The 26029-nt window shown below is 38.8% G+C and overlaps 1 protein-coding gene across 1 annotated transcript; it reads right to left on the bottom strand.

The window, feature by feature from the left end:
* Positions 1 to 704: 704 nt before the first annotated feature.
* Positions 705 to 25903, bottom strand: LOC110047161 (paired amphipathic helix protein Sin3a-like). Its single transcript, XM_020752907.2, has 35 exons — positions 25746 to 25903; positions 23378 to 23620; positions 19459 to 19522; positions 19020 to 19079; positions 18569 to 18675; positions 18075 to 18270; positions 17690 to 17809; positions 16348 to 16401; positions 16156 to 16242; positions 15420 to 15455; positions 15308 to 15340; positions 15032 to 15133; positions 14463 to 14544; positions 14291 to 14379; positions 13770 to 13856; positions 13529 to 13647; positions 12492 to 12806; positions 11953 to 11974; positions 9861 to 9931; positions 9288 to 9374; positions 8972 to 9052; positions 8574 to 8661; positions 8136 to 8231; positions 7811 to 8013; positions 7056 to 7105; positions 6920 to 6960; positions 6602 to 6664; positions 6056 to 6239; positions 5681 to 5787; positions 4745 to 4927; positions 4473 to 4556; positions 4037 to 4131; positions 3711 to 3827; positions 3084 to 3234; positions 705 to 2596 (listed from the first exon to the last, which is right to left on the bottom strand). The coding sequence occupies exons 2-35, from the start codon at positions 23566 to 23568 to the stop codon at positions 2318 to 2320; spliced, it is 3744 nt and encodes a 1247-aa protein (XP_020608566.1). The 5' UTR covers positions 23569 to 23620; positions 25746 to 25903; the 3' UTR covers positions 705 to 2317.
* Between the last annotated feature and the right edge of the window lie 126 nt (positions 25904 to 26029).

The raw sequence follows: 26029 nt of genomic DNA, 5'->3' as shown, positions 1-26029 counted from the left end.
CATTTGTAGTTTTAAGAACTCGCTGTGTTTTAAAGTACCGTAGATCCTCGAATTAACGCCCGGGGCGCTTATTTCAAATTTAGGAGAAGACGGGGGGCGCTTATTCGATGGGGGCGCTTAATCGAGGGGCGCTTATTAAATTTTTCCCAAAACGTGGCCTGGCATGATCATTTTTTTAATACATCATCTGCGCGTAAACAACATAAGCTGTTTATCGACATAAAAAGCTGATCCTATAGTTTAAATCGCGGCACCATTAGAAATTCACGAGGTCACAAACTGAAACAATGCACAAATGTAATACTATACGGCGAAAACTATACATCCTTTGTCGTCTCATTACTCGTCCACAAAATAGAGGGGCGGCGCTTATTCGAGGGGGCGCTTACTTTAAATTTTGGCCGATAGGAGGGGCGCTTATTCGAAGGGGGCGCGTATTCGAGCGGGGGGCGCTAACTCGAGGATTTACGGTAACAGTCCATTAGCTTATGAGGTTGTTTACTGTCATCACTTGTCTCCTTTGTGTTGATATTTTACCACACTACGAAACGCAATTATTTTAAAATCATGTTCAAATTTTCGTGCCGGGATCTTTCCAGTACAAGAGGGTTGAAACAGATTGAGCGTGTAACATCCGCTCAAAGCTGAACGTTTTCTAGAGATGTCAACATGGTAAGCGAGTGATCCAGACTAAAACAGATAAATCATCCATGACATTGTTTTTATTTGATATGATAAATATCTGTAAAAGTGGGCCAGGATCAAAGAATAAATTACTGACCGCAACACTAGGATTCACTTCACATACAAGTTTAACAACAGCAGAGAACTACTACAGACTGTTACAGTTCATCGTGCACATAATTCTACAGTCATACCCGACTACAAGTTGGAGCGTGCCAACAAAATCAAACATAATTACTCTGCTTTATGCATAAGCTACAACTCCATAGTTGCCTGTACACTATTTTACTACATAACCTAATTGAAGTGCGTAAGAGAGCTCATTCAACACACCCGGAACTGTTCGTTGATATCGAACTTTCATCAATGTAAGTGTCAAAGAGAATAGTAGGAATACAAAATGAGCACATTATAAAACATGGCGGACAATCCTACTAGTGACAGCCTGAGCTCTGAAAAGCACAACACAGTTCTGAAAGCTTGCTTAATCATTCCACTGTTATGTGCAATAGAAAGCATAAAGGTGCTGTGTGACTGTTGAGCATCCTTTTTTATCTCATCATGTGTCACTTCTGCGTCTGCCTGGAGGAATCTAACTGGCGTAAGTCATTTTGCAGATTTGAATCACATCTAAGCACCGATATCTACCACTACTTTGTGCTCACGAGGGCTGCTGCTACAACTGACGGAGATATAGAAGCTCCAAGAAACTCCTTTACAAGAAACAAAAAGATTAAAAAAGTCCGTTGCGTGCTTTTTTTAACTGTCAGATGGATACAAACACTGTGGCATGTCTTGTTTAGATACAGTAAACTTTTGTCAAGAGTAAAATCCACAAGAACTTGGAATTGAAGGAGGGCCGGGCACTGTCTACCTGATGGATTTCAAGGATCAAAAGCTATCACAGCAGCCAGAAAAAACTAAAATCCATCACAGTTATTCGTTTTCTTTTGAAAACAAAAATACGTAAGTACATCGAGTACTGGGGTATAAAGAGTTCCTTCAACTACCCCAGTAACGTTTGGGAAGGAACCCAGGAGTAGCATAAGCGAGGATCGCCGAGACCAACCTCATTACAGATTAGCAAGTGACGGCCAGAGAGTCACACGAATCAAGTTAAAAGCTGAATGCCTCTTTTGTGGACCCCAGTTCGAGAGGCTTAATATAAATTGAAACAACTTACTGCCTTTTGTTGATGGAAGCTGTTAGATATGGAATAAGAAAAGGGAAACTCGCAATCTTCAGCAGAGCCAGAGCAAATTTATCATTGTGATGTCAAGTGGTTGTCGCGTTATTACAAACGATTAATCTAAGTGAATGTCGTATTTACAAAATAACAGTCAAAAGGATGGTAAGACAATAGACTTAACGCTTATTTATAGCATCCAAACGGCAAACCAAAACGCATTCAAGGTTCTGGCTCCACCCCATTTAACACTAAACTTGTATGCTGTTCAACTGAATGAGAGGCAAAACAGATTTGCCGATTTAAAATAGAAGTGCTTAGCCTTCACGTCGTAGATGTCACGCTACCTTATTGTCAAGTCAAACAGTTGTCACGCCATCCCTTGACCGTTTCAACACTAAAGTTTACCTAAGAAATACACGTGATATGATCTGTACAAAGTTAGTTTTATGAGGCGATATTCTGCTCGTCCTCTCTGCTCTTGACGTCGATTTTTTGCTCTTGCACGTTCTTCTCCTTGTCCCATTTGACGGAGTATTTGTTGTGCTTGATGGCAGTGTCAGTGACTGACTCGCAGGTCGTTGTACAGGGGTGAAGTCCATCCACCCGTCCCAGAAGCCAGTCACGGCAGCCACTCTCCTGGTCATTAGTCACGTTACTTTTCACCCAGCCACTTAACCACCCCTGGAATCTGGAGTGAAGACGGTTCGCCACAACAGGATGGCACTGGTAAACAAACAACAAAAACACTTAAACTCATCCTCAACCTCGATCTCTCCCTGTCACCAGGTCAAAATATTGATTCTCCTTACTGATCGCTGCACATTTCGTTCAATTCTTGTTCCGAGAATTAATTGCTACAGACAGCGACGATCAAAGTGAGAACAAGGAACATTTCTGCGAGAAAATTTCCGCACCTATTTATATTTGCTTCCCAGGAGAACCTGAAATTCTATCCTGCAGACGAGCTAGAGTCCAAGTTTTCTTCAATAGTTTAGTTACACAGACGTTTTTTAGCCACGGAAGTCAACCGAAAGTTTATGTTCTTGCTTTTGGTGCATTTTCACCGCGCACCAAGTTAGAAAGCTCACATTTTGGTACTTGCAACTTGACGTTTTTAACGAAAACAAGAGAAAATTCGACTCCTAGTTCACGTCCGTCTCTCCAAAACGCTTGTGCTTGAACTCCCTGTAAAGTCACTACATGTACTGACCTCTTTTGCTCTTTTCAAAGCTTGGCGTCTGTACAAGTAATCTTCGCTGCCTTTGACAAATCTTATCTTGTAAGAGTTTAAGCTCAGCTTGCATTCCATCGAGTTCTCAACTTCCATATCCTCCACCTCATCATTTTCCTCCTCTTTCTCGCTGAAAAAAAAAAGATGGCGGCTTTCCAGTTAATGTGACGAACATAGCGACGGGGATTTGTCAGACACATGCAGTGAAAGGAAAAGTAGCTTTTCTTTGAAACGCTAAAACAGTAAAACAGTTCATATTGGAGGAAGTTTATCACTGAGCTCGCCTGAAGTTTTGCAAACATCATGATTCGTTAAGAACTCAAGTCAATAAGTCGGTTAGGTGCAGTTACTGAACACTCGACCTCACTATAAAACAAAGCGAACCTTGCTAGGACGAGATGAAACTTGCTCGCGCGTTTTTAGCTTGGGAGCAAGTTCTCTTAGCAGAGAGAAGGCGGTGGCCCTGCTTTTCCAAATCAGTTACTTTTTTCGTTCGTGCCAACACACTGCCATCCTACAGGCATTTCTGTGAACCAATTTTACTGTAGGCTCACTTCTCTCTTTGCTTAAAATATTGCAAACATTTTCGCCCATGCCTTTGCTAACCTGTTATTTCCTTCGCTTTCAGCTTCGTCAGTGGAAGAACCATTGTCGTTCGTCGTCGACTCCTTCTCAGTGCTTGGAGTGATCGAGGATTTCATCCGTGCGTTGGAACGCACCGTCCTGTGAACGAAAAACAAGCAACAAGATTTAAAAAGAACCCTCTTTAATAAGTATTACAATATTCCTTTCAATGTTGGTTCCGAGATCAACGCGTTAAATCAAAGCAAACGCGTCATAAACAAGAACGTCGATGCAACAATTTCTACCAACTGTAAAATACCTGGCAGCTGTCAACAAAGAGTTATGATTTGAATAAAAGTTCTTCTTACCTTGGTAAAAATATTGGTTTGTTTTGCAAATGATCCTTAACTTCCGTGGACACCTCTTCACTGCCGACAAATTTTTCAACGTATTCATTCCATTTCTGAAATGAAAAGGGACAACTGCATTTAGGCGCATTAGATTTAGATTACAAGTGGCTACTGTTGTCGCCGTCGTAAATTAAGTTTATATTAACAACACACGCAATGTGGAAACAAGTGAAAAAGAATAGGCCACATCGGAGTTGCCTTTTACCTCTAGGTCAACAAGGGTATACAACACATAAGTAATACGAAAATGCGTCTCATTCATTCAAATCAAATTCATTTTCATATGAACTGTTTTGCATGAGAACTCATTTTGAAATGAGTCCTCAAATTTGGTGTCAAACAACATTTCTTTGTTTGAGAATGTATCGATAGCCTTGTAACTGGTCCGGCGTACCTCAACTTCCACTGGATCCTCTGAATGAGTGTCCTCAGTATCAAGTAACTCTATACTCAGCCGACAGATGTTCTTGTCCTTGTGCTGTTCAATGGGAAAGGGGAAACAGTTAGTCACACGATATCCAGGAAAAAAATCGACAGTAGAAGTTAACAAATGAGTGACCGACCCCTCATTTACATATCATTTGCATTATCTGATCACCCACCACAATTCCTAACTTGCCATCGCAATCACGAGTAAAAAAGACATGAAAATACTGATGGACTTACAATGACTACTTTGTAGCAATTCTCGTCCGACAACAGCGACTCGTATCTCTTCTGATAAGCCGCTTCTGACACCGCGCGGGTGTGCTGAGTAGCCGAGCTTCCACCAGTGGCCAGGTTGCCTTGCTCCTGTTGGTAAAGTTCAGTGACCTGGCCACACGACTCGTCGGTTACAATGGTTTGAAGCTAAGGGAAGAACAACAAATCACGTCAACAGTGACATGGTCATGAGAGAGGAAGGGCGTTCTTAAAACTTTTGATTTTTGGCAGTCTATGGGTCAGTTTAGGTAGTTTTGATGAACACAAATTGCTCGAACGGAAAACAAAAGAACGATAAATATGAAATATTTAAAACAATAAATTTTAATAAAAGACACACTTGGGAGGTGACCCGGAGGTGACTGACGGTAGATCAACATAACACAAGCAGCACAAAAATGAAAATTAAAGAGGCCGAAATCTCGTAAGCCTGTGCTTCAGCCGCCCTCAATAAGTGAAAATAAACTTTCCCATTACAATCGCGGGAAGTTTTGTTATCTTATCCAACACGGCAACAAAAATGGCCAGCGTTACTTAGCTTAAAATTCAATCTCATTCCCAGAGGTAGCGATACTTTTGGTTAGAAACCGGAAGGTGAGCCATTCTTAGTCACAAAGGTTACCCTCTAAACGCATGTTCAGAGACCGTCATTGAACTTGACCGGAATCAGAATTCAGAATTTTTTGGTTCTGGCATTGATTTCGTCCAAGGTGTCACGTATTCAGTGACCACTGGCAGAAAACAAGCTGGTTCTAGCAGGGTGGGATCGCTTAAATTGGCTCCGGATCCCGGAGAACGCTTCTGGGTTTAATATCCGTGTTGTAAGTCATAAAGTCGTGAAAACCCGTCTCAAATAAAACCGGCATCTCGATTAAAATTTGAAAACGGTCTATTACGTACCTGCCTAACTATATTTTGAACTAATTTGTCCATAGTGAATGCGATGTAGGCATGCACGCCAAACATCTCGCGACATGTATCCTCAAAGTTTGTAGAATCCATATTACCTACAATGAACGAGAAACAAAAATCGATCTAAGACTGGGGCCACATTGTTATCAGACTTGAAACTATATTTCTCCGTATCCTCTTCTAACTTCAAGTAGTTTTTATTCTCTTCGAGACTAGTTTAAAAACACCCTGTCTGTGTGCTGTTTCTCTCCCAAAACGACGCGACTCGGCTAATCGTGAATCCTGAACTCGTGAACTGTGAAGAAACCCTGAGAGGAAAGAAAGGCAACATAACAAACCAACGACGTGGTTACTCCTCCTTACCGTCCAGCAAGTTTCTTATCATGTCTAAAAACGCCGGGTAGTATTCCTCAAGGTCTATCTCGCTGGGCGCTTTGAGTCTCAGCGCAATAGCCGTGGCCTGCTTTCTCTGTTGCTTGTCACAGGCTTCACCTTCAGCTATCATTACCGACTGTTGATACATCTTCAGCAGCCGCTCACAGAGCATCTGAAAAAGAGACAGTTTCTCCGTTACACAACAATACTACCGTATAACATTTGTCTGTTTTCAAACGTATCGTGGCGAGATTCATGAAACCCCACATACTGAATAAATTATTAAATCAATAACAACCAGTTCTTCACTCGCTATTTTGGTATGCAACAAAACGGGTGAAGCCACGCGAGTTTTATACATGTATGCGCATGCAGTCGTTCGTTCTGCAAATGTCTACGAAGCATCCAATGCAGACATTCTTGCGGCTCGTCAAGCAATCGTCCTCAATGAAGGAGGAATACATGACGAGATTGGAAGCCACAAAACAGTTTAATATGATCAGTCACCAGTCAAGGCCCTTAATGTGTATTTACCTGATGAAGTCTGAAGAGTAAATACCAGTTGTTATTTACATATATTAAATTGTAAGCATCGTCCTGTAAAACAAGTTGAGAAAACTGTCAAAAGTTTGAAGACTAACTCGCACATTTTCACAAAGTACAAAGAAAAGGAATCTGAGGGTCTACAAGTGTATCAGGCTACGTTCACAGCGCGAGTTATATGCTTGATATTTTGAACAATAATAATCTGTTGGGTATGACCTGGACACCACAGTTTTTACAGCAGTTTCAGATAAAGAGTTGGTGAATACACGACAGAAATCAGTTCAACCCTGCAGCAAGTTCACTTACCGCTTCAGCCTCAGGTAATCCATTAGTAAGTTCAGGTTTTCCTGTGTCACAAAGTAATATGTTAATTTCAAAGTCAATAAAAAATTCTATACATACAGCACTTCGCTTCTTCAAAATCAACCCAACTAATACTCACCAAGGCCATTTAACTCCTTTACCGAATCTTCATCATCACTCAGCTCACCCCTGAAACAAAACAGTTCTTAGATTGCAAATTCTCTTTACAGATGTCAATAAATTTCTTAAACTACAACTCTATAAGTTATGAGAGCTGGTATTTAAATTCCCCTCAGGGTTGGTTTTCACTAGCAATGGAGTCGAAATCAGAGTCGGAATTGTAATCAGAAACACTGAGCAATACGATGTAGTTAAAATCAAATCGACAGAGTTGGAAGCCGAATTCTGACTACGCTTATGATGTAGTACAAACTAGATTGTGATTGGTTGATTCTTCTGCATCTGTTTTTGACTCTGACGTAAGATCATAAGTCCACTGAGAAAAGACGGAGTAGTGAGCAGGAATCGGGAGAAAAGGGAAACGATCTGATTCTTCTGACTGCAATTCTGTAGAGCTTATGACTCTGCTTTCAGTTTTCACTGGGCCGTAAGCGCTCTCACGACTGCTACACCAACTTCGTCACTAGTGTAGACCAGCCTTTTCCGGTCAGTCCTCTTACCTTATGACCATAAATTATTCATGTCATGTGAAGCTGAACCTTCAATTCGGATCATATACTGTATGTCCTAATATTTCATATACATGTAAAGAAAATTTTCTGGGCGTGATTGCCACAACAGTAGACAACATTTTCTCTCCCACCCTAGCAGTATAATTGTGTAACGTACTTATATCTTTTGCAGTTACGACGATCAAGGACATTGATTTCTCACCTTGGAGCAAAGAACAAGTCCGGCAAGAAGCAGTGCAACAGAACTTTAATCCTGGCTTTGTCCTCCTTGTGAATACTGGTCTGCCTCTTCATGTGATGAACAATCAGACCAGCTGCATCATCCAGAATAGACTTGTCCTGGTAAGTGAAGGTCAGGTGAGGGCCTGTAGCATCTCCATTGCCTTCAGAAGCCTGCTCTTGTCTCTGAAATGCCAAAACACACTTATCATAAATGGAGCAGTTTCCTAGGTGAATATTGATGGTCTGTACAATATAATACCAGGACATTACCGGTATGTAAGCAGTAGCATAGATTTGTAACGTACCTCATCATAAATACTTTCAATCTCATTAATCAAACTTTTCGATCGCATCGCCTTCAAGTCGTTTTGTTTAAAAGTTATCCCTTGATGGTCCAAGGACTGCGAAAGCAAAAAACAATTAGACAACTCAGCTCTGGCCTCTTCCAACTTAACTTCTTAGATTATTCTAAAACATTGAGTAGTAGGTGTACTTTTAATTAAATATTATACAGTTTAATGTACTCAGGGTGTAAGGAAAGTGCAATGTGTAACCACCCATTCTCAAAGAAGACACCTGTTTAGATGTCTTTTCCTGTAATGCTGGAATATTTTTTTGGGAAAAATAAAACAAATTCCAACAAGAGTACTCTTAAAAAGAAAGGGTTAATGAATATCACAACAAAAATAACACCTTCTTTCTTCTTTCAAAGTTTATCAGGAGTGACACTACTATAAATTTACCTTAAGATAATATTTTTCATTCTGGTCTCTCCAAATTTTATTGAACTGTCTTTGAGATTCTCTCCATTCCTCTTCTTTCGTCTTCAATCTGAGTAAAAACAAAAAATTTAAAACGCCTCAACCTTTAGGACGATCTGTGAGCATGAATGGCGAACAACAGTAGCAGAAAGAGCAGTAAAAATGTTAGGGAAATTCCTCCAAATATGGCAGCCACACCCACTCAACAAATGAAGTGTTTTGAGCTACTACAAACAAGCTTTCCCTCCTCCACTTCAGACAATTCAAGACAATTTCTTGGAAGCAATTTTTCATCTATACGAACCATCTTAATTTGTCATGACTATTAGATGGCCTAGAGTTTATGAGCCCTTTGTTCTTAAAACCAAAAATGTCCTCACCTTTTAAGCACTAGTGGCACAGCAACCGCTGGTGTTTTCTTTAAACCATCAACAATATCAGGGGCTTTGTCACCATATATCCTAAGAGATAATATAATAATTTTTATTCGTGTAAAACTGAGTTAAAGAATATTCGCATCTGGCTTTAAAAAGATGACAATACCTTCAGTGCTTGCCAGAAATGTGAACAGGTCTTCATCATATATGTTTCTTCCAGATTGTTTGCTTTAGAGACAGGGTTATTACTGTTAAACAATCATGATCTAAGCTCAAGGTAGGAACACACAACATCATATTCTTACACACGAAAATGTACCTCTGGATAGCTTTTCTGTGGATGAACTCTGATGTTCCTCCTATACAGCTATCAAGTCTGAATTTTGCTTGCTCCTCAGACGGCATTCTGCAAAATGAAACATCACAAAGTTATGTATCTCACATGCCACCCACATTTATTTTATGGTCACCGATCCACATGCATTAAGTTTATCTACATACATGTGACAATTTACGTAAATGCCAAGCCTCCTTTTCAGCCTTAGGGCTCAGTAATGGTTTAGACCATTTTGTGCAGAAAAAAGTAACACGTATAAAAAGTACATGTAAGAGGAGTTTTTAGCTGGGTTATCAATTTTCCAATTCAATCCCTGGGTAGAAAGAAGCACCCAAGAATACAATCAAGGACAAAGTGGGTTTTTCTATCTCCTAAGACTGTGCAGACCACAGCACCTGCACATAAGTGAATTATCAAAGAAACATCACAAATTTGAAAATGAAGATGGAGTTAAATTTTCCAGTGTCATTTTCTAAGTGGCTTAAAGGTTTGAACTCCTAACATCTAGATATTACATCCAGTGCACTAATCATTGGACAAGATGTCACTACTTACCTTTGAAGCTTCTTCTGTATAGCTTCTAAAACACGAATAGTAGAAAGATTGGATTCTAACACAACATCCAGCTGTAAAGCAATAGTAAAAATTGAATTAGATTGATATATGAAGGTTTTCGTGCAAAAAGGGTGTATATAGCATTTTGGGCCGATTTTTATTTTTTGCAGGATTGAGCTAATTTTTGGCAGACTGACTTGTTTTGATATGAAAAGCATCGTTGCATAATTGTTTTTGTTGATTTGGGCTTCGTTTTCAAGAAATAATGTATGCAAATATAGTGGCCTTCATATGGTAGCCAAGCCTAAAAGCAAAGCTCCTGATTACAATAAGTTAACCTGGCTTGAGCCTGCAATCCAATCGAAAACCTGTACCTGGGCAGCAGTCAACTTCATAACACAAGTGACCTTGATGAGCTCTAAACATGAGCCCATGATATGGTCGCATGATGCTCGTCAGCAGATACCTTGTTTTGACAGGTGTCAATTGAACATAACATTGGTGCCCAATATCAAAGACAAGCCTGCAAATAACAGTCGCTCATCGGACAATTGTCCGGTAAATTTGAGGTTTTGACAGGTAAAAGCTTAGCCTGGTCGGATACTCTGACTGGGCATTTCTGCTAAAATGAAAAATATTTTAACTGGAAATTTGCGGCCGAATATGGGACAAGTTATTTTGTTATACTGCCACACAATACTACGCAATAAAGCTTTGTTATCGGTTTTGTTTTTATTCCAATTCTAAGAATTTTATCACGTGCAGTGCATCGTCTCAAAATGTTATAAATATGTCGAATTGTAAACACATCACATCAGCACCACTATACCTACATGTTAATTTATGCATTTTGCGGTGGCATTGTGAAAGATGGTGAAGCCCCATTTAGTCTGAATTATGTTCATCTGAAAAACTACTAAAAACTGAGGTCTTATGCTGCCAATTACTCGTTGTTTGTTGCTACCAAGTGTTGTGGAATTAATTTTCAGTCGTAATACATTGACCCGATTATAATAGTATGGAAATTGAATACACAGCCCAAATACTCATGTTTCGTTTATCTAAGTGCAATCGCTTTCAAAAACTTTAAAACCTCAAACGTAACCAAATGTCTTCCTAGTCCGTATGATCAAAAATCAGTTTAATTTTTAACTCTTATAGTTTTTTTTATGTCTGTCAGTGTGGTTGAAATATAGTTTCCGTACCACAGAAATGTTTTTGTGAAAAGCATGAATGTACAAATTAGTCACACTTTACAGTCACACTTTATAGTCACAACCATCTCCAATTCCACATTTTAAATAATTATGCAAATTTTTTATTCAATTGACCCCAAAAACATCCAGAGGAAACTTGCTTTCAGAAAAAGTCGAAGAATTCATTTCAGCCAATTTTCAAGTCTCTGAATGTCCATGCGGGAGATTGTTTCATCGCTTTTCCTGTTTTCCTTAGACATCTTGGGAAACTTGTTACATTGGAAACGCTTGTGTGACTAGGGGTATAAACGTTTGTAAATTTGTCAATTTTCAACAGGTAAAATAATACCAGAAGTAATGTAAAGGTCCCCCTGTTGGTGCTAGTAGCGATTTTACACTCAGTTGACTTATAAGCTTTTTCGAATTTACAACCAATATTTTGGCGAAGTGTCTACACTAAAATACCAAAATGTCTCAAATGTCTCTTTTTAATTTCTAACGACAAACAATTTTTTTTGTCCAACCAGACTGGCTTTTTGTCAGGTCAAAACTGGTCTTTGTCCTGACAAATGACCTGCCTATAGACAAAAATTATTTGCAGGCTTGCAAAGATGTACGCTGTAAACCTGCCCCCAATGGTCTCTAAGGGAAAAGCATTGGGAACTAGGTTGTAGCAGAGTGACATTTCACATTGATTTACACGATGGGGGCAAATAGACGTTTAGACAATCACATGACAACCAAAATTTTTTAGCTTCATGGGTTACCATATTTTCTAAGTCATAGGGCTCTGCTCACAAGGAGTTCCACTAATGCAACTTGATACTCAAATTCTATCAAGGCCAACCATGGGAACGTTTGTAAAAGAATATTTGGTAAGTAAACACAAAACAAACCTCAAATCGTTCATCCTCGCACCTGAAAATAAAGAAGAAAAAAGCATTAACAAAAATTTCATAAACTGACGAGTAGAGATGTTTCAAGTAAGGTTGTCACACAAAAGCACAACAGTGTAGGTGACAGTGCTGAAAGGTATTATGGGTGGTGTTAGTTTACCACTGTGTGATTGAGGTTCAGTGTTTCAGTAAGACAGAAGGAAAAGCCATCAATATGTGCATTTGTGGTTTCTCCCACCATCGCTACAAAACACTGTGAACTTCGATCAAGCAGTGGTGAACTACCACTACTCATAGCAACCTTCAGGCATTGTTCAATATGCTTTTACACTTCTGTAGAACAAACTTTCCTCAAAACAGCTGTATTCAAGAAGAAAACAACAAACACAATAGAAACAATACTTAGAAGAGGCAATTACAGCTGAGGGACAAAACATGCAAAATTATAGGTATTATATATATCGACCAACTTCTGAAGTCTTCATCATAGAGTCAGTGGGTTTTTAAAATTACTGTCAGCACAGAACACTTTGTATTACCTAAAAATGTACTCTTCATATTGAGTTTTTCTGGTTCCTGGGAAAGGCGTATCTTCTGACCATGATGGAAAGGACACCCAGGTGTCATTGAGAACTTCTCTACACAGAGCTGTGCGTCCACTACATTTGGGTTGTGTATAGCTCTTGGGAAGAGCCCTATAGCTTGTACCATATCTCTTGCATGAAGAGTAGTCTATTTCAAGGTGATGTAATTCACCAGATGTTCTTTCTTTGAAACTAGCCACACTCTCCATGGGAGAGGAGTCCTTGTAGCCAAGAAATTCCTTAAACCACTGGAACAACTCGGCATATTTACTGCAAAGAATGATTAGTTCAACACATTAGATGAGGTCCTCTTAGTCCCCCTGGCTGCATGCAAAGCAAAATGTGGTCATGGAAGAAAAACATTCATTTGAAATATCTTTAAGCTAGAAATTTACTTGGCATTGTATCTTGACTTTTCCTGAAAGCAAAATATAGCAAGCAAAAATATGCAGCGATATGCTGATTTCATAGACCGTAACTTTTTTGGTACAGTAATGACATAGTAGCAGAAATGATTGCTACATGAAATCCTTGGGTTTGTGGTGACATGTTGTCTACCATAAAGCTTTGGCCAAACAGACTCGCAATTAGTCACTAGTCGCAAGTAGCTGCAAGTTGAACATGCATGGAGACTTGCATTGGGCAGCCAAACAGACCTGCAAGTTTCCTCGCAAGTACACGCAAGTTGCAAAAAAACCATTTCAAGGCTATATATCGTGTATTTCATTGACTAATAGGTTGCTATAACAACAAATGGATGTCACTCAACTTGCGGCGACTTGTGTTGAGTGGCCAAATGGCTAAAAACTTGCATCAACTTGCATGCAAATTTGACCTTGACCAAAGTGAGCGCAAGTCATCGCAAGTCAACGCAAGTGCACACAAGGCCTGGACAAACAGAGTCGCAAGTATACCCAAGTTTTCAACTTGCGTCTACCTGCGAGTCCATTTGGCCAGAGCTTAAGAGTAATGCTTCTGTTACAAAGGCTTACCCTAAGAAGTTAGCTGCCAGCTGAACAAGTTCTGCCCTGGATATGACTTCTTGGTTGAAGAGCACAAGACAGCGCAGAAAATTATCGTAAAGTTCAGGATTTTTGAGAGCTTTTCTAACCTACACAAATGCAATGAAATGAACATTAAATCAAGCTCAGCTACAAATGGCAATGTTAATCTAACTTCTAACCAACAAAACACTAGATAATTGTTCCAGGTTGGTTTGCCCTCTTTCCATACCTTTTCAAAGAATGAAAATTCTGAGAAAGTCCCAATTTTTTGTGCCTCTGCCAGAGACACATCTTTGATTGCACTTCTTGACTTTTTCTATTGTAAGGAAAAAACAAGTCCAACATAAGAAAATCAATATTTTGCACAAGATAAATAAACTCTACTTGCTTTAAATACTGTGCTTCTATAGCTTACAATGAAAATAAGAATGTCTCTTTCTGTAATACTAATTATTACAAGTCTCATACTCAAAACATCACCTATAAGACACATTTCAGAAGCCACTTTTAACTACAGTCAAATCTCCTCTAACAGCCACCTCTCTGAAACAGCTGCATCTCTAAAATGGCTAACATAGTCTGTTTTCTCCCAGTCATGCACTGACCCTTAACCTTTAATCTTACGGAAGCCTCTCTTTGAGGGCCAACTCTTTACAATGACCAGTACCGCCTGCCCTTAAGTGGCTGTTGTGTGAAGGGTTAGGTTCAACTACAGTGAAACGTCTGATGAAGAGCAATGTATAGATCTACCTTGGCCTGAGGATGGGTGGGAGAGGAGGAGACACTGTTGGAATTTCGTCTTATCTGGTGTGTCATACGTTTGGTTGAATTTAGACCCACTGCAAATAAGATTGAACATCAAATTAGAAATCCTGATTTAATTCATCAAAGAAACATGTCAAAATCTCTATTGGTAGGTTACCAGCAGCCTTTTTTGCGGGAGGAGCATACTCATTCCTTGCTGATGACAAGTGTGACTGTAGTCTGCTTGATGATAATAAACCCTACAAATAAACCAAAGGATAAAAAATCAATGGGCTACTTTGCACTATTGTCATAACAACCAATGGTTCCGCAACTGCAACAATACCAAACTTGTTTTTCCGTGAATCTACTAGCCACACTGATACACTACTGTCAAAAGCAGGTTAGACAGCTCTCAACCATATAAGCCTCGGAGCTCAGCCACAAGATCACACTAATTTTTACCTCAGATGATGAGGAAAATACTGGGTTAGTTAATTTGGACTGCCATTTCAAATCACATGAAGATGATACAGATTTATTTTGTGGCCAATTTGTCCTGGAAACAATACGGTCAATAAGGATTAACTAGTTGCTGACCAGGAAAAAACATAGATATTTCTCAACACCAAACTTGGTAGAGAATTTAATTTCAGCTGCATGGAATAATTGATGACAGGCAAATTTCCACCAGAAACAATCCAAACTGAGTTATATAGTGTCAAACAAACAAGCTATACAACAAACCCCGGGCACTGTCGCGGCACCATTAGCATCAGGTAGGAACTGACTGAATTCTTTAAGCAAATCTTCTTGATTCTGAAACAATTTTGCAACTTGTTGATAAACCTACAATGATAAAACTTGAAGTCAGAAAACAAGGAGGCGAATACAACTGTACCTAGCCGTGCACCATATTTTTGAAGGGAAACCTATGCCTTGACAATAATAATCATTTGACAAACAATTGATGGTCAACAATAAAACAAGTTTGGAGCACACTTTTTCAATACAATTTATTACCTCATTAGCGAGTCTTGCTTCCCTCATATAGATCTAAAGAAAAAAAGAATAAAGATCATAGAAGGAAGATAAAAGTTCAAATATTGCAATGTTAATGATAATGTGTATTTACCTCTTGTTCAGAGAGTGGAGTTCCTTGCATTGCAGCCTGTGAATTTAGAGCAATAACTAAATTTTAGTTTGTAACATTGTTGAGGATGTAAGCAGGTCATTGCTTGAGGTACATGTAAATGTCAGTCAAACACAGCTCCAACATTCCACCTTTAGAAATAGGAGCCATGCTCATGTTAATCCAATATTGTTTTGATTTTAAATCAGAGACTGGAAACTTCAATTGCACAATGCAATTTTTTAACTTTAGCTAAAATGTGAATATCTAGAAAAGCATTGGTTATCATTAATGTAAAATTACCCAGTCCCCAGAATTAAAAAAAAACTCTTAAACACAGAACACATGTGGAACCGTACTAAAATGTGGTGGCAGATGGCAATTTTTGCTACCTGCAGTAAATTATCTGCCATCTTATTAAGAAATTAAGAAATATGTCTCTAGCCTTTACTGCATACTACTTGCGTTATTCTTCCTGGTAAAGTCTGCATATGAGCCAAGTGGCCCATCAGGCCAGAGCTTATCCCGGTTTCTGTAGCATGAAGCAACTTGGAGAATTTCCACTTCCCCCTGGATGGGATGCTAGTCCATCACAGGGTTACCCCCAGCATTAAGTTCACCAGTACCCAGGGCTCAAACCTGGACCGCATGATCCGCAGACGAGCGCACTAACCATGAGGCCTCCGTGCCTCTCACATTATCCTTCCTACTACATCAAAAACAACTCAAAATTTCTCACCTCCTTTATGTTTTTCTGTTCCTTTTGATATGTATGAAGAATTTCCAAAAATGCCTTGTAGATGTCAGGCTGTCCTTGGAATCGGTTCTAAAATCATGGCAAAATTGGAACAATGTATTTTTGTTGATTGGCTAAAACTACATGTATCTAGAATGACTGCCAAAATATCAACATGGCACAGGTTTTTTTTACCTTGATTTTATTGACATAATTTATGGCATGGTTAAATTCCACAGGCTGTTGACCCTGTGTAAAGGAAAAAAAACACTTAAATATGTCAAACAAATAAGGCATAGTTTCATAGTTTCCCCTAAAACAGATGGAGCAATGCCATTTTTACGTTGTTTGGCAAATAACCACTGAAAGACAGCTTGTAAAAGTATTTTTACATGCGTAACACTGATGTTGCTATCTGGCTGCAGTTGCTAACCTCTGCAGAAAAATCAAGGGTGGCCTGTTAGCCATCCAAACAAGTTCTGTTCTTGCCTCACCATACAAGAAATAAATAAACCAGAAATATTCAAATGAAGAGTGTTCATCTGGGTATAGATTGCTTACTACAAAAGAAGGAATCATGGAGCAGTGTTTCCGCCAGAGCGCGCCATTGCGGGAATCCCGCGTTACAATCAGAGATGGCCCCCAGAAAAACGAAAAAAGGGCCAATTTGGCTCCTTTGTTTAACAAGACTGCAGGCTTAACACAGGCATAATATTTCAAAAGCCATCCAGGACTCGAAATTGTGATCAATGCGGTCACCAATGCAACTAACATTTCATCCATGGCAACCAAAAATTCTGGTTTAGTCGCCATAATACGGCATAATGGTGACTACATTTCTCTGTGTTGACGATCAATAACAGTTATTTTGGCACACATTATGTCCTGCTAGAAAATCATATTGAAAGATCTTTGCTTCTAAAACATTCAACATAAGAAAAGAAATCAATCCATCCTTTTGCTTTGCAATATTTATTCTTCTCACTTCGGAAAACTTCCAAATGGCTGACCGTCTTTGAAATCGCCCTATAATGCATTGCAAACCCTTGATCATTGACTGTGTCATGTATGCCTAAGGATTGTTCTCTTGTAATGTACAGATTCTTCATACTAGTATCTGATTCAAAAGAAAAGTTACTGAGTAGAAACACTTCAAAAAGCACTTACTATTAAATTTTATCATAGATCCTAATAAACTGTTTTATTTTCCTTGGTACCCTGATGCATTTTTTCCCTCTGTAGCTTTCAGTTTATTGGCCCCTTTCCTAAAAAAACTGGCCCCTAAAAAAGATCTTCAGGGGCCACTTTGGCCCTCAAGTAAAATTTTCTGGCTGAAACACCAATGGAGACCTTTGGAAAGCAGCCAAAATGAGGAGCGTATACATTTACTTAGCAAGAATACAATTTGAAGTACAAACTTCTGTTTCAAGTTCCAGTAAAATCAAAGGTCAGCAAAACTGCTCAAATCTATCTGTAGAGCCAATTAGATTAGGATGCCAAAACAGGATCAATAAAATTAATGTTTTGAATAATGTACCTGTCCTTGTTGAGCAGTAGGTGATTGTAGCGGTTGCTGTTGTTGTAATGGCTGCTGCTGTTGCTGCTGCTGTTGTTTCTGCTGCGGTTGATGTGCCTGTTGGCCTCCTGACTGATGAACCTATAAATCACAAAGTAAAAACAATTAATTGAACTTCTTACAGCGCTATCATCAAACAGAATGTACACCATGAATAACCAACACAGATGACTGCTGTGATAGGGTTATGTTCAGAGGACATAAAAAGGAAACCCTGGCAAGCAAAGACTGATAAAAAGACTTCTGCATATAAGAGTAAGGGTCCAATTAAACAATGACGTTTTACGCCTTTTATAGAAATAAACAATGAATGTGAAAAATAATGAACTCCATAATGTTCACTTACTGGCTGTTGTGCAGGTTGGATGATGGTTGTAATCTGAGACTGTCCATTTGGGGCTGTAACTGATACGGTCCCAGGATCACTAGCATGCACCTCAATCTTGTACCCAGGTGGAAGGAATGTGTTGAAGCCTACTATTAGCTCAGGGTGTCCTTTGAACAGCGATGACACTCGACTGATGACTCCTGGAGTGTCAATGCTGGAGGGAAAGTGCACACACAGCAATTCAACAATTTGCTAACAACACAAAAAAACCTTTTCAAATTTCCTGGTTAAGTGTCTGACTGGACACTGATTCAACAACAGAGACACCAAATCACTGTGTGTAGTTGGCCACGAAAAATAAGTACTGTTAGTTGCTAATAAGTGTTATTTCTCTTTGTTGCTATGAATGTACCAAATGAAAACTTTGTTACACAAATCATGTGACAGAGATCTTTTAAGCTCAACCACAAGAAAACCCAGAACTGCTTGTTCAAATGCTGTACAATACATACCTTTGAGATTTGAACTCTTTCATGATGTCCAGGAAATCATTGTAAACTTGAGGTTGGTTTCCAAACTGAAGTTTGACTTGATCTAAATATGACAGGGCATCCTCAACCTTAAAGAAAGCAAATGAAACAAAAGCTCAATACTGAAAAAAAAAAGATTCCAAAACTTCCAACACAGTCCCTAAGAAGACTAGCATTCGATTTATGTAACTTTGACATTTCCCGAGTTAAATATAATTCCTATTAAACCAACCACTTACTTACACTGAAACCCATGCTAGGCTGGGACACACAACCTCAGTGTCTTAGAAAACTGGCTCTGACTGACAGTTGGGCTTAAGGTCTTTATTTTACATTTCAGTATGAAGAAAACAAAGATTGCCCTATAAAAGTGTATAAAGAACAATAAAGGTACATTTCTTGAGAAAATTTGAGTTCAATGTTCATGCTATACCTTTAACCGCTGAAACTGTTGTTGTTGACCTTGAGCTTGCGCATGGACCTGGGCCTGGCCCTAAAAAAGAAACACCACCAAAGCAATTTTTGTAAACACATATCGTAACCTTTACATGTAAGTGGCAAAATCAGCAGAACATGTCTTTCAATAACCTTTTTTTGGCTTAGACTAACTTATGACAAGTCCACTTACAGTGTGACTACTTCAAACAAGGCCACCCAACAAAATTCAGTGCAGATTTAACAAACAAAAACTTTGAATGGCAACAGTAGATTTCCATCTCACAGAAGCAATAAATATGTGACCATTTTAATCAATTAAGCATTCTAATGTTAATACTGTTCAATTTGCAAAGGATTTGCTAGTGACCTTGAATTGAGTATACACACTGTAATAAGTGGTAAACAAAATTGTTCAATTACAAAATTTCCTTCACCTGGTGATGAGCAGAAGCTGGATTTTGCACATGAGGATGTGACTGAGGAGTTGTAGCTTGAACTCTGAAAATGAAAACAATCAAGTTAATACACAGCCACACAAATGACACAAACATTGTGTTAGCTTCTCAGGAAGATATTCAAATTGCAAGAACCTAGAAGCGCTTGATGTCAGGCAAACGGTACATCAAAAGGATTATCACTTGATACATGCAAGAAACTCAAGAATTAGTTTCAGTCAGGGTTCTTCTAAAAATGTATTTCGCGGCAGAGGAAGTGAGTGCTTTCAAAAATTAGAAATTCACAAGACAAAAGATAATGCTAAATTTGCAATTATATTACGTTAATTTCATTTTTTGCATATAACATGAATCAATAAACACTTTTGTCAGAGTGAGAGAAAATAATTGATTGTCCCGCAATGACATCCATGTTCATCACTACTAACAATGTGTGAAACTAGTGGCAGGTTGAGTTCAAATTTCCAAACTCTGACTGGTAACCAACTTTCAAAAAAAAAAAAACCCACCAAGTTTCAAAATTGAAACTGGCAGAGCAAATTTGGATTTTAAGACCAATTCCCAGTTTGATGATTTAAACAAACTACTTTCTCACAATCTATCAATAAACAGAACTGAAATAGTTCAAGTTGTAACCTGCAAGTTGCTCAAGCAAAGTGCGAAATAACATTAGAACATTACGTCACAACAATGTTAAGTTGCACGCAAAAGAACAGCTGACTTTACTGCCATTAATTGAAGGGGTGAGTGCAAAACCATGCTAAGTGATGATTTGGGTGAAAAAAAAAATTTTCGCGAAAGGGCTTGAATTTTTGCATGCGGTCTTCAATGTAATAGAAAAACGTGGTCCTGTATTTTTGTCGCTGGTTTTTGCTTCGTTTATAAAGACGCCGCTAGGAAAACCGAGTGGTTTTTCTGCATACGCAATATCTCGAAAACGAAGCGAAGCTTAGCGGAAAAACTACGGGACATTGTTAAACATACCTAAACAAAACTGTATGGGAAATTTGGAGCGTTTTCGACAAAGTTCACTTTTGATTAAAATACCTAGCGCCCTTTTCCCGCCGAGGTCTTCAAATAAACGAAGCCGGGCCTTTGTTATGATAAACAGAGCCGACCCTTTGTTATAATAGCCAAGCCAAGCCTTTGTTATAAGTCGAAGTCGCGCCTCGGTTTATTATAACAAAGGATCGGCCTGCCGCGACCGCAAGGACTTTGATTTTACTTAGAAACCAGCAAAATGTCAATTTCACGCAACTTATATAAGCTCAAATTTATTGATTTCAGGTCAAAAGTGGTTAAAACGTTGACTCATGTTAACGCGCGACGGCAAGGATGTTGATTTCTCTTAGAGAGCAGCAAAATGTCAATTTCACGCAACGTAAAAGCTCAGAAATGTCGATTTCAGGTCAAAAAAGGTTTAAATGTTGATTTCATGTTAACCCGTGACGGGAAGGTTGTTCATTTCACTTAGAAAACAGCAAAATGTTGATTTCACGCAACGTATAAGCTCAAAAATGTTGATTTCAGGTCTAAATAGGTCAAAATGCTGATTTCACATTAACGCGTGACGGCAAGGATGTTGATTTCACTTAGAAAACAGAAAAATGTTAATTTCACGCAGCGTATAAGCTCAAAAATGTTGATTTCAGGTCTAAATAGGTCAAAATGCTGATTTCACGTTAGCGCGTGACGGCAAGGATGTTGATTTCACTTAGAAAACAGAAAAATGTTAATTTCACGCAGCGTATAAGCTCAAAAATGTTGATTTCAGGTCTAAATAGGTCAAAATGCTGATTTCAAGTTAGTGCTTGACGGCAAGGATGTTGATTTCGCTTAGAAAACAGCAAAATGTTGATTTAACGCAGCGTATAAGCTCAAAAATGTTGATTTCAGGTCTAAATAGGTCAAAATGCTGATTTCACGTTAACGCGTGACGGCAAGGATGTTGATTTCACTTAGAAAACAGCAAAATGTTAATTTCACGCAGCGTATAAGCTCAAAAATGTTGATTTCAGGTCTAAATAGGTCAAGATGCTGATTTCACGTTAGCGCTTGACGGCAAGGATGTTGATTTCACTTAGAAAACAGAAAAATGTTGATTTAATGCAGCGTATAAGCTCAAAAATGTCGATTTCAGGTCTAAATAGGTAAAAATGTTGATTTCACGTAACGCGTGACGGCAAGGATGTTGATTTCACTTAGAATACAGCAAAATGTTAATTTCACGCAACGTATAAGCTCAAAAATGTTGATTTCAGGTTTAAATAGATAAAATATGGCGGCCGGAAAATAGTGTTAACATCTGGAACTTACTTTGGTTATCTGGGACAATGACTATCTGCACTGAACAAATAAACATCAAATAAGCACTTTTCCAAATACAGCAACGTCTTAAATGGCTAAAAATCACGAGATAAATACATATTTTTCGACCAACGCGATCATAGCTTTATGTCACGCACCGCCTAACAGTTTAACAAATTAACCCTTCTGCGCAACGTACGGGTCTCCATACATCTGCATGTCCGCTGATCCCAGAAGTTCAAAACACTACAAATCATGCCGATATGAAATAAAATCAAAGCAACCTGGATCACAGATCTATGTTACAATCGATCGCTACTTGTTGGCCATTATTATCTTTAAATGAAAAAAGCCGAAACAATCTAGTTACCAGTTCGAGAAACGCGAGCAGAACGTGATCGCAATGCATGCCGGGAAGGGTCTTTACACCTCGTGCGCGGGAAAACATGGCGGTCGATACAAGACAAATTTTATAAGTCAAAAACCAGTTCTCGCTTTCCAAACTTTGACACTAGCAACGCTTGGCAAATGGGCCACAACTCACGAGAAGGTATTTTTCTTGGGCAAGAACTGCTCTTGGACTTTGCTGCCTGGCTCGATCTGACTTCGAACGCCGATAACACCATTACGGTATATCAGCTACCTTCGAAGTTTCAGAACACATTTTGATTCTTTAAAACGTGCTGATGACTTACGGGTTTATCGAGGCTTTATGATGCCTCTCAACCACCAGGCAGGCACACAAGGTACTTTAACACAATGCTTAAGATATTAGTTGACAGAGCTCTAATGCGGCACATCTCTTTTTAGTTCAATGATATTTCGTTTGCCGCTCAATCGATTCACGTGTTGTGCTCACGTCACAATAGCCGATGTAAACAATCTGTTCCCAGATTTCCGCTCTATATATGCTGTGAGATTTGATTTTGACTTCATACACTATAAACAGTCTGCCTGTTTGCTGTTCAACAAATAAACTCCTAAAGACATGGCTAGGAAAAGCCAAGTATTTTTGTATACGTTATAACTCGAAAACGAAGCAAAAACCAGCGACAAAAATACAGGGCCGCGTTTTTCTATTACATTGAAGACCACATGCAAAAATTCAAGCCCTTTCGCGAAAATTTTTTTTTTCACCCAAATCGTCACTTAGCATGGTTTTGCACTCACCCCTTCAATTACTGTTTATACATCAAAGGTTTCATGCAGAGATGTCAGGATATGTCTACCAATCAAGTGTCCAAAACGGTGTAGGTTGACATAACTACCATAATAAAATATTCCATATAAATACAAGTCTCTCTTCGGAGCCTTGGGTACTAATGGGCACTTCTGTATGTAACAAAATATCTCTACAGACAACAGTTTACATGAGGTGTCTCAGAGTGATAGTAACTTGCACAAAAAAATTCAAAACGTGAGCAATAACTTACACAAGACATGGAATGAATCTCTGTTCTGATTAATCATCAATCTAGACTATTGTCAAATGAATCCTTGGTATTTCTCAAGCAGATAAAAAATTGGACCCCAAAAGGGAGAATTTCTGTTTAACCAGACTACAATAAAAATATGTTTTTGTTCTACTCACTGGAAGCCTGGAGCCCCTGCCATTTGTGCAGCTGCAGGAAACTGCGCCAAACCACTCAGTCCATCCTGCTGGAGCTGTTCATAATTGCTCGTCATACCAACAGGGGCCGGGGCAAGAACAGGGGGAGGGCGGTAACTCTGCCTGTTTTGACCATATACACTGTCGTGGTCTTCAGGACGGCCCCTCTTCATGTCTTGCACCACAGCCTCATTCAAGCAGTCTGTTTTGACTCAAGCCTGATACCTAAGTGTGTTCAAAAGTAGTACTACATTTATATTTAGAAATTAAAAGCAAAGGGGTTAGGCACTTTACAATAAGGTGAATGGCTGACCTAGCCCAAAGTAGATACAATAACCATTGAGCTAGAAACTTGCTCAATGTCCTGGCATGTTGACGGGTTAACATGTTCTCTTGGTTAAAAAGCTATAACTTGTATCCAGCATCAAAAATAACTTCCTCTTTCAATATAATTCATTCAGTTTCGATCTGTGACTCATGATTTGAACCCATATTTTCAATTTGTGACATGCCCAGATATCTGAAAAATAATTACCAGCCCTGGCAGATAAACAGAGTTTTAAGATGTCTGTAAGGCTTTACATGTATCTCTCAGGTTAGCATGTTTCTGTAAGTAACTAAAGTAACTGTACTAGTCAAAAATGGACTGTAAACAGCCCGAGTAAAAGATTAACTGTGCAATGCTTGGTATATAAGTTTAAAAAAATAACATTCACCATTCCAGCAGAATTGTGCATGTTAATATCTCATAAAGCAAATTTGCCAGTGACTATTCATTCAGACCTTTATTAACTGAGAGCATAGAATCGTGACATTTGATATCGACATAATATGCACCGTAATTTTCACCTACTCAAGGAAAAGTAAAATATACATGTAACTCGGCCAAACACACATCCTCAAAGACTTTTTGAGGCAAGTCAAAGATTTCCAAGCCTAACCATGTACTTCAATTTTGTACCATGGATTATAAATAACATCACCTTTAAAGCACAACCGAACCGTGACAAAATAAATCTGGTATACTGTAAACCTGAGGAATACCCTAGGTTTTTGTGCAATTCATGAAACCTACAACAATGTTGATTACATCTCGTTATGTAATAAAGTAGAAAACGTTTTAAAGACACCAATACAAAATCCAGAGTTGCTGCAATAGTGCGATTAACGATCTTTTCACAGAATGCAAACGTATCAGGTTAAGAGTGTTGACAACGATGTTAAGAACATGATTCAAACATTGTAACTGCTGAAGGCGAAGTGTAAGCTTTCTAAATCGACAGAACGTGGCGATATTTCGAGTCAACATTGTATAAAATCGGAATGTTCCGTATTTCAAATTCAGAAGCATGTAAAGTTCTTTCTAGTCGCCTTGTTTTTAGATTATAGTCTTTACTATGAGAAACACAACGAATAAGCCTGATCGGTTTGAAGATTTGGCAATTCAGTTCACAGAATCTACAGTGTAAACAAGCTTACTCATAATTGGGCTGGACGGTGTTACAAGGAAAATTTTCACAAAAATGCACCTAGTAATGACATTTTCTTAAATGTATAGAGGAAATATAGAACCAGTTTAAAAGAAGAACAATATAAGATATGGTTTTCAGCAGCTACTATCCTGAAGATCAGACAGTAGAAAAATACGTTGACACGACAAGACTTGTTCGCCTTTATACACCCACACAGAATTTCAACTTCCGACTTGGAAAATGCGAGATTTGCACGCGGTTGACGAACAAAAAGATGACCAGCAATACAGTAAACGAAAAGTCGTACCATCTTTGCTGGTCAGAGTTAGCAGAGCAAACTTCTCATTGGAAAACTGTAAACGTAGTATGCTGATTACGTCGGCGCGAACTACAAATCCACTATGTGTTCCCGAGACAGGAAATGGAATTTTAAGCTTCAACAAGATCAAAGCACTTGCAAGTTTTTGCCTTATAGAATGACTTAAAAACAATAAAACCGCAGTATCAAAACTCATTGAAAATTGACAGGAAAGAAAAAAAGGAAATTTGATTACTGTTGCTTGAATACGACGCAAAAGCAATCGAAATTCTTTTCCATCCATGTAATAAATATATAGCACACTCCCACACGTTCAAGTCGTAAACATTGATGTTTATGCTCTTTTCCTACACAATATTTTATCGTCGTAGGTCCTAAATTACCGCCATAAAGTCTGGCTACGTTGTTCACAAAACAGCAACGACAAAAATCAGCTTTTGGCCCCTTATCATTCACGAACTGTCATGCACAGATGCAATAACAGAGTATCGGCAGCGAAAACAACAGTGCCGTGGTGCTCTAAATAAATAAATTACAGAAATATCACAGTAAAACTTACACTTAGTAATCTCCCTAGCCGAGATGAAGGTGTCTTCCCTTCCTGACCTAAGGATGGTGGATAATTTTTAAGATTATGCAGAAAACTCGGTAGTAAACGTTCCCTTGATTTTCTTTCGCTCGCAAAGCGAACAGTCCGCGAGCGGTTGACGTCACACACTCCACCTAAGAAGCCAATCAGATGATCTTATTTGGGATTCAAAATATTCCCGCCGATGTGACACGTGATTTTTAGAGGCCGCCCCCTTTTAACCTTTTTTGGGACTTCCGGTAACTTTCCAAAAA

The sequence above is a fragment of the Orbicella faveolata genome, unplaced genomic scaffold (assembly GCF_042242905.1).
Source record: "Orbicella faveolata isolate gen_17 unplaced genomic scaffold, um_ofav_v1 contig_1, whole genome shotgun sequence".
NCBI classification, from domain to species: domain Eukaryota; kingdom Metazoa; phylum Cnidaria; class Anthozoa; order Scleractinia; family Merulinidae; genus Orbicella; species Orbicella faveolata.
The sequence above is the reverse complement of the archived record's forward strand: the minus strand, read 5'-3'. Positions and strand labels throughout refer to the sequence as shown.

What these genes read in the sequence shown, in the direction of transcription:
- LOC110047161 (XM_020752907.2), bottom strand. Translation starts at nt 23,568, where the DNA reads ATGAAGAGGGGCCGTCCTGAAGACCACGACAGTGTATATGGTCAAAAC. An exon ending in AACAGTTTCAGCGGTTAAAG is followed by an intron (nt 18,676 to 19,019) that starts GTATAGCATGAA and finishes GCTTTCTTTAAG; the next exon opens with GTTGAGGATGCCCTGTCATA. An exon ending in AAAGGAGTTAAATGGCCTTG is followed by an intron (nt 6,961 to 7,055) that starts GTGAGTATTAGT and finishes TTTGTGACACAG; the next exon opens with GAAAACCTGAACTTACTAAT.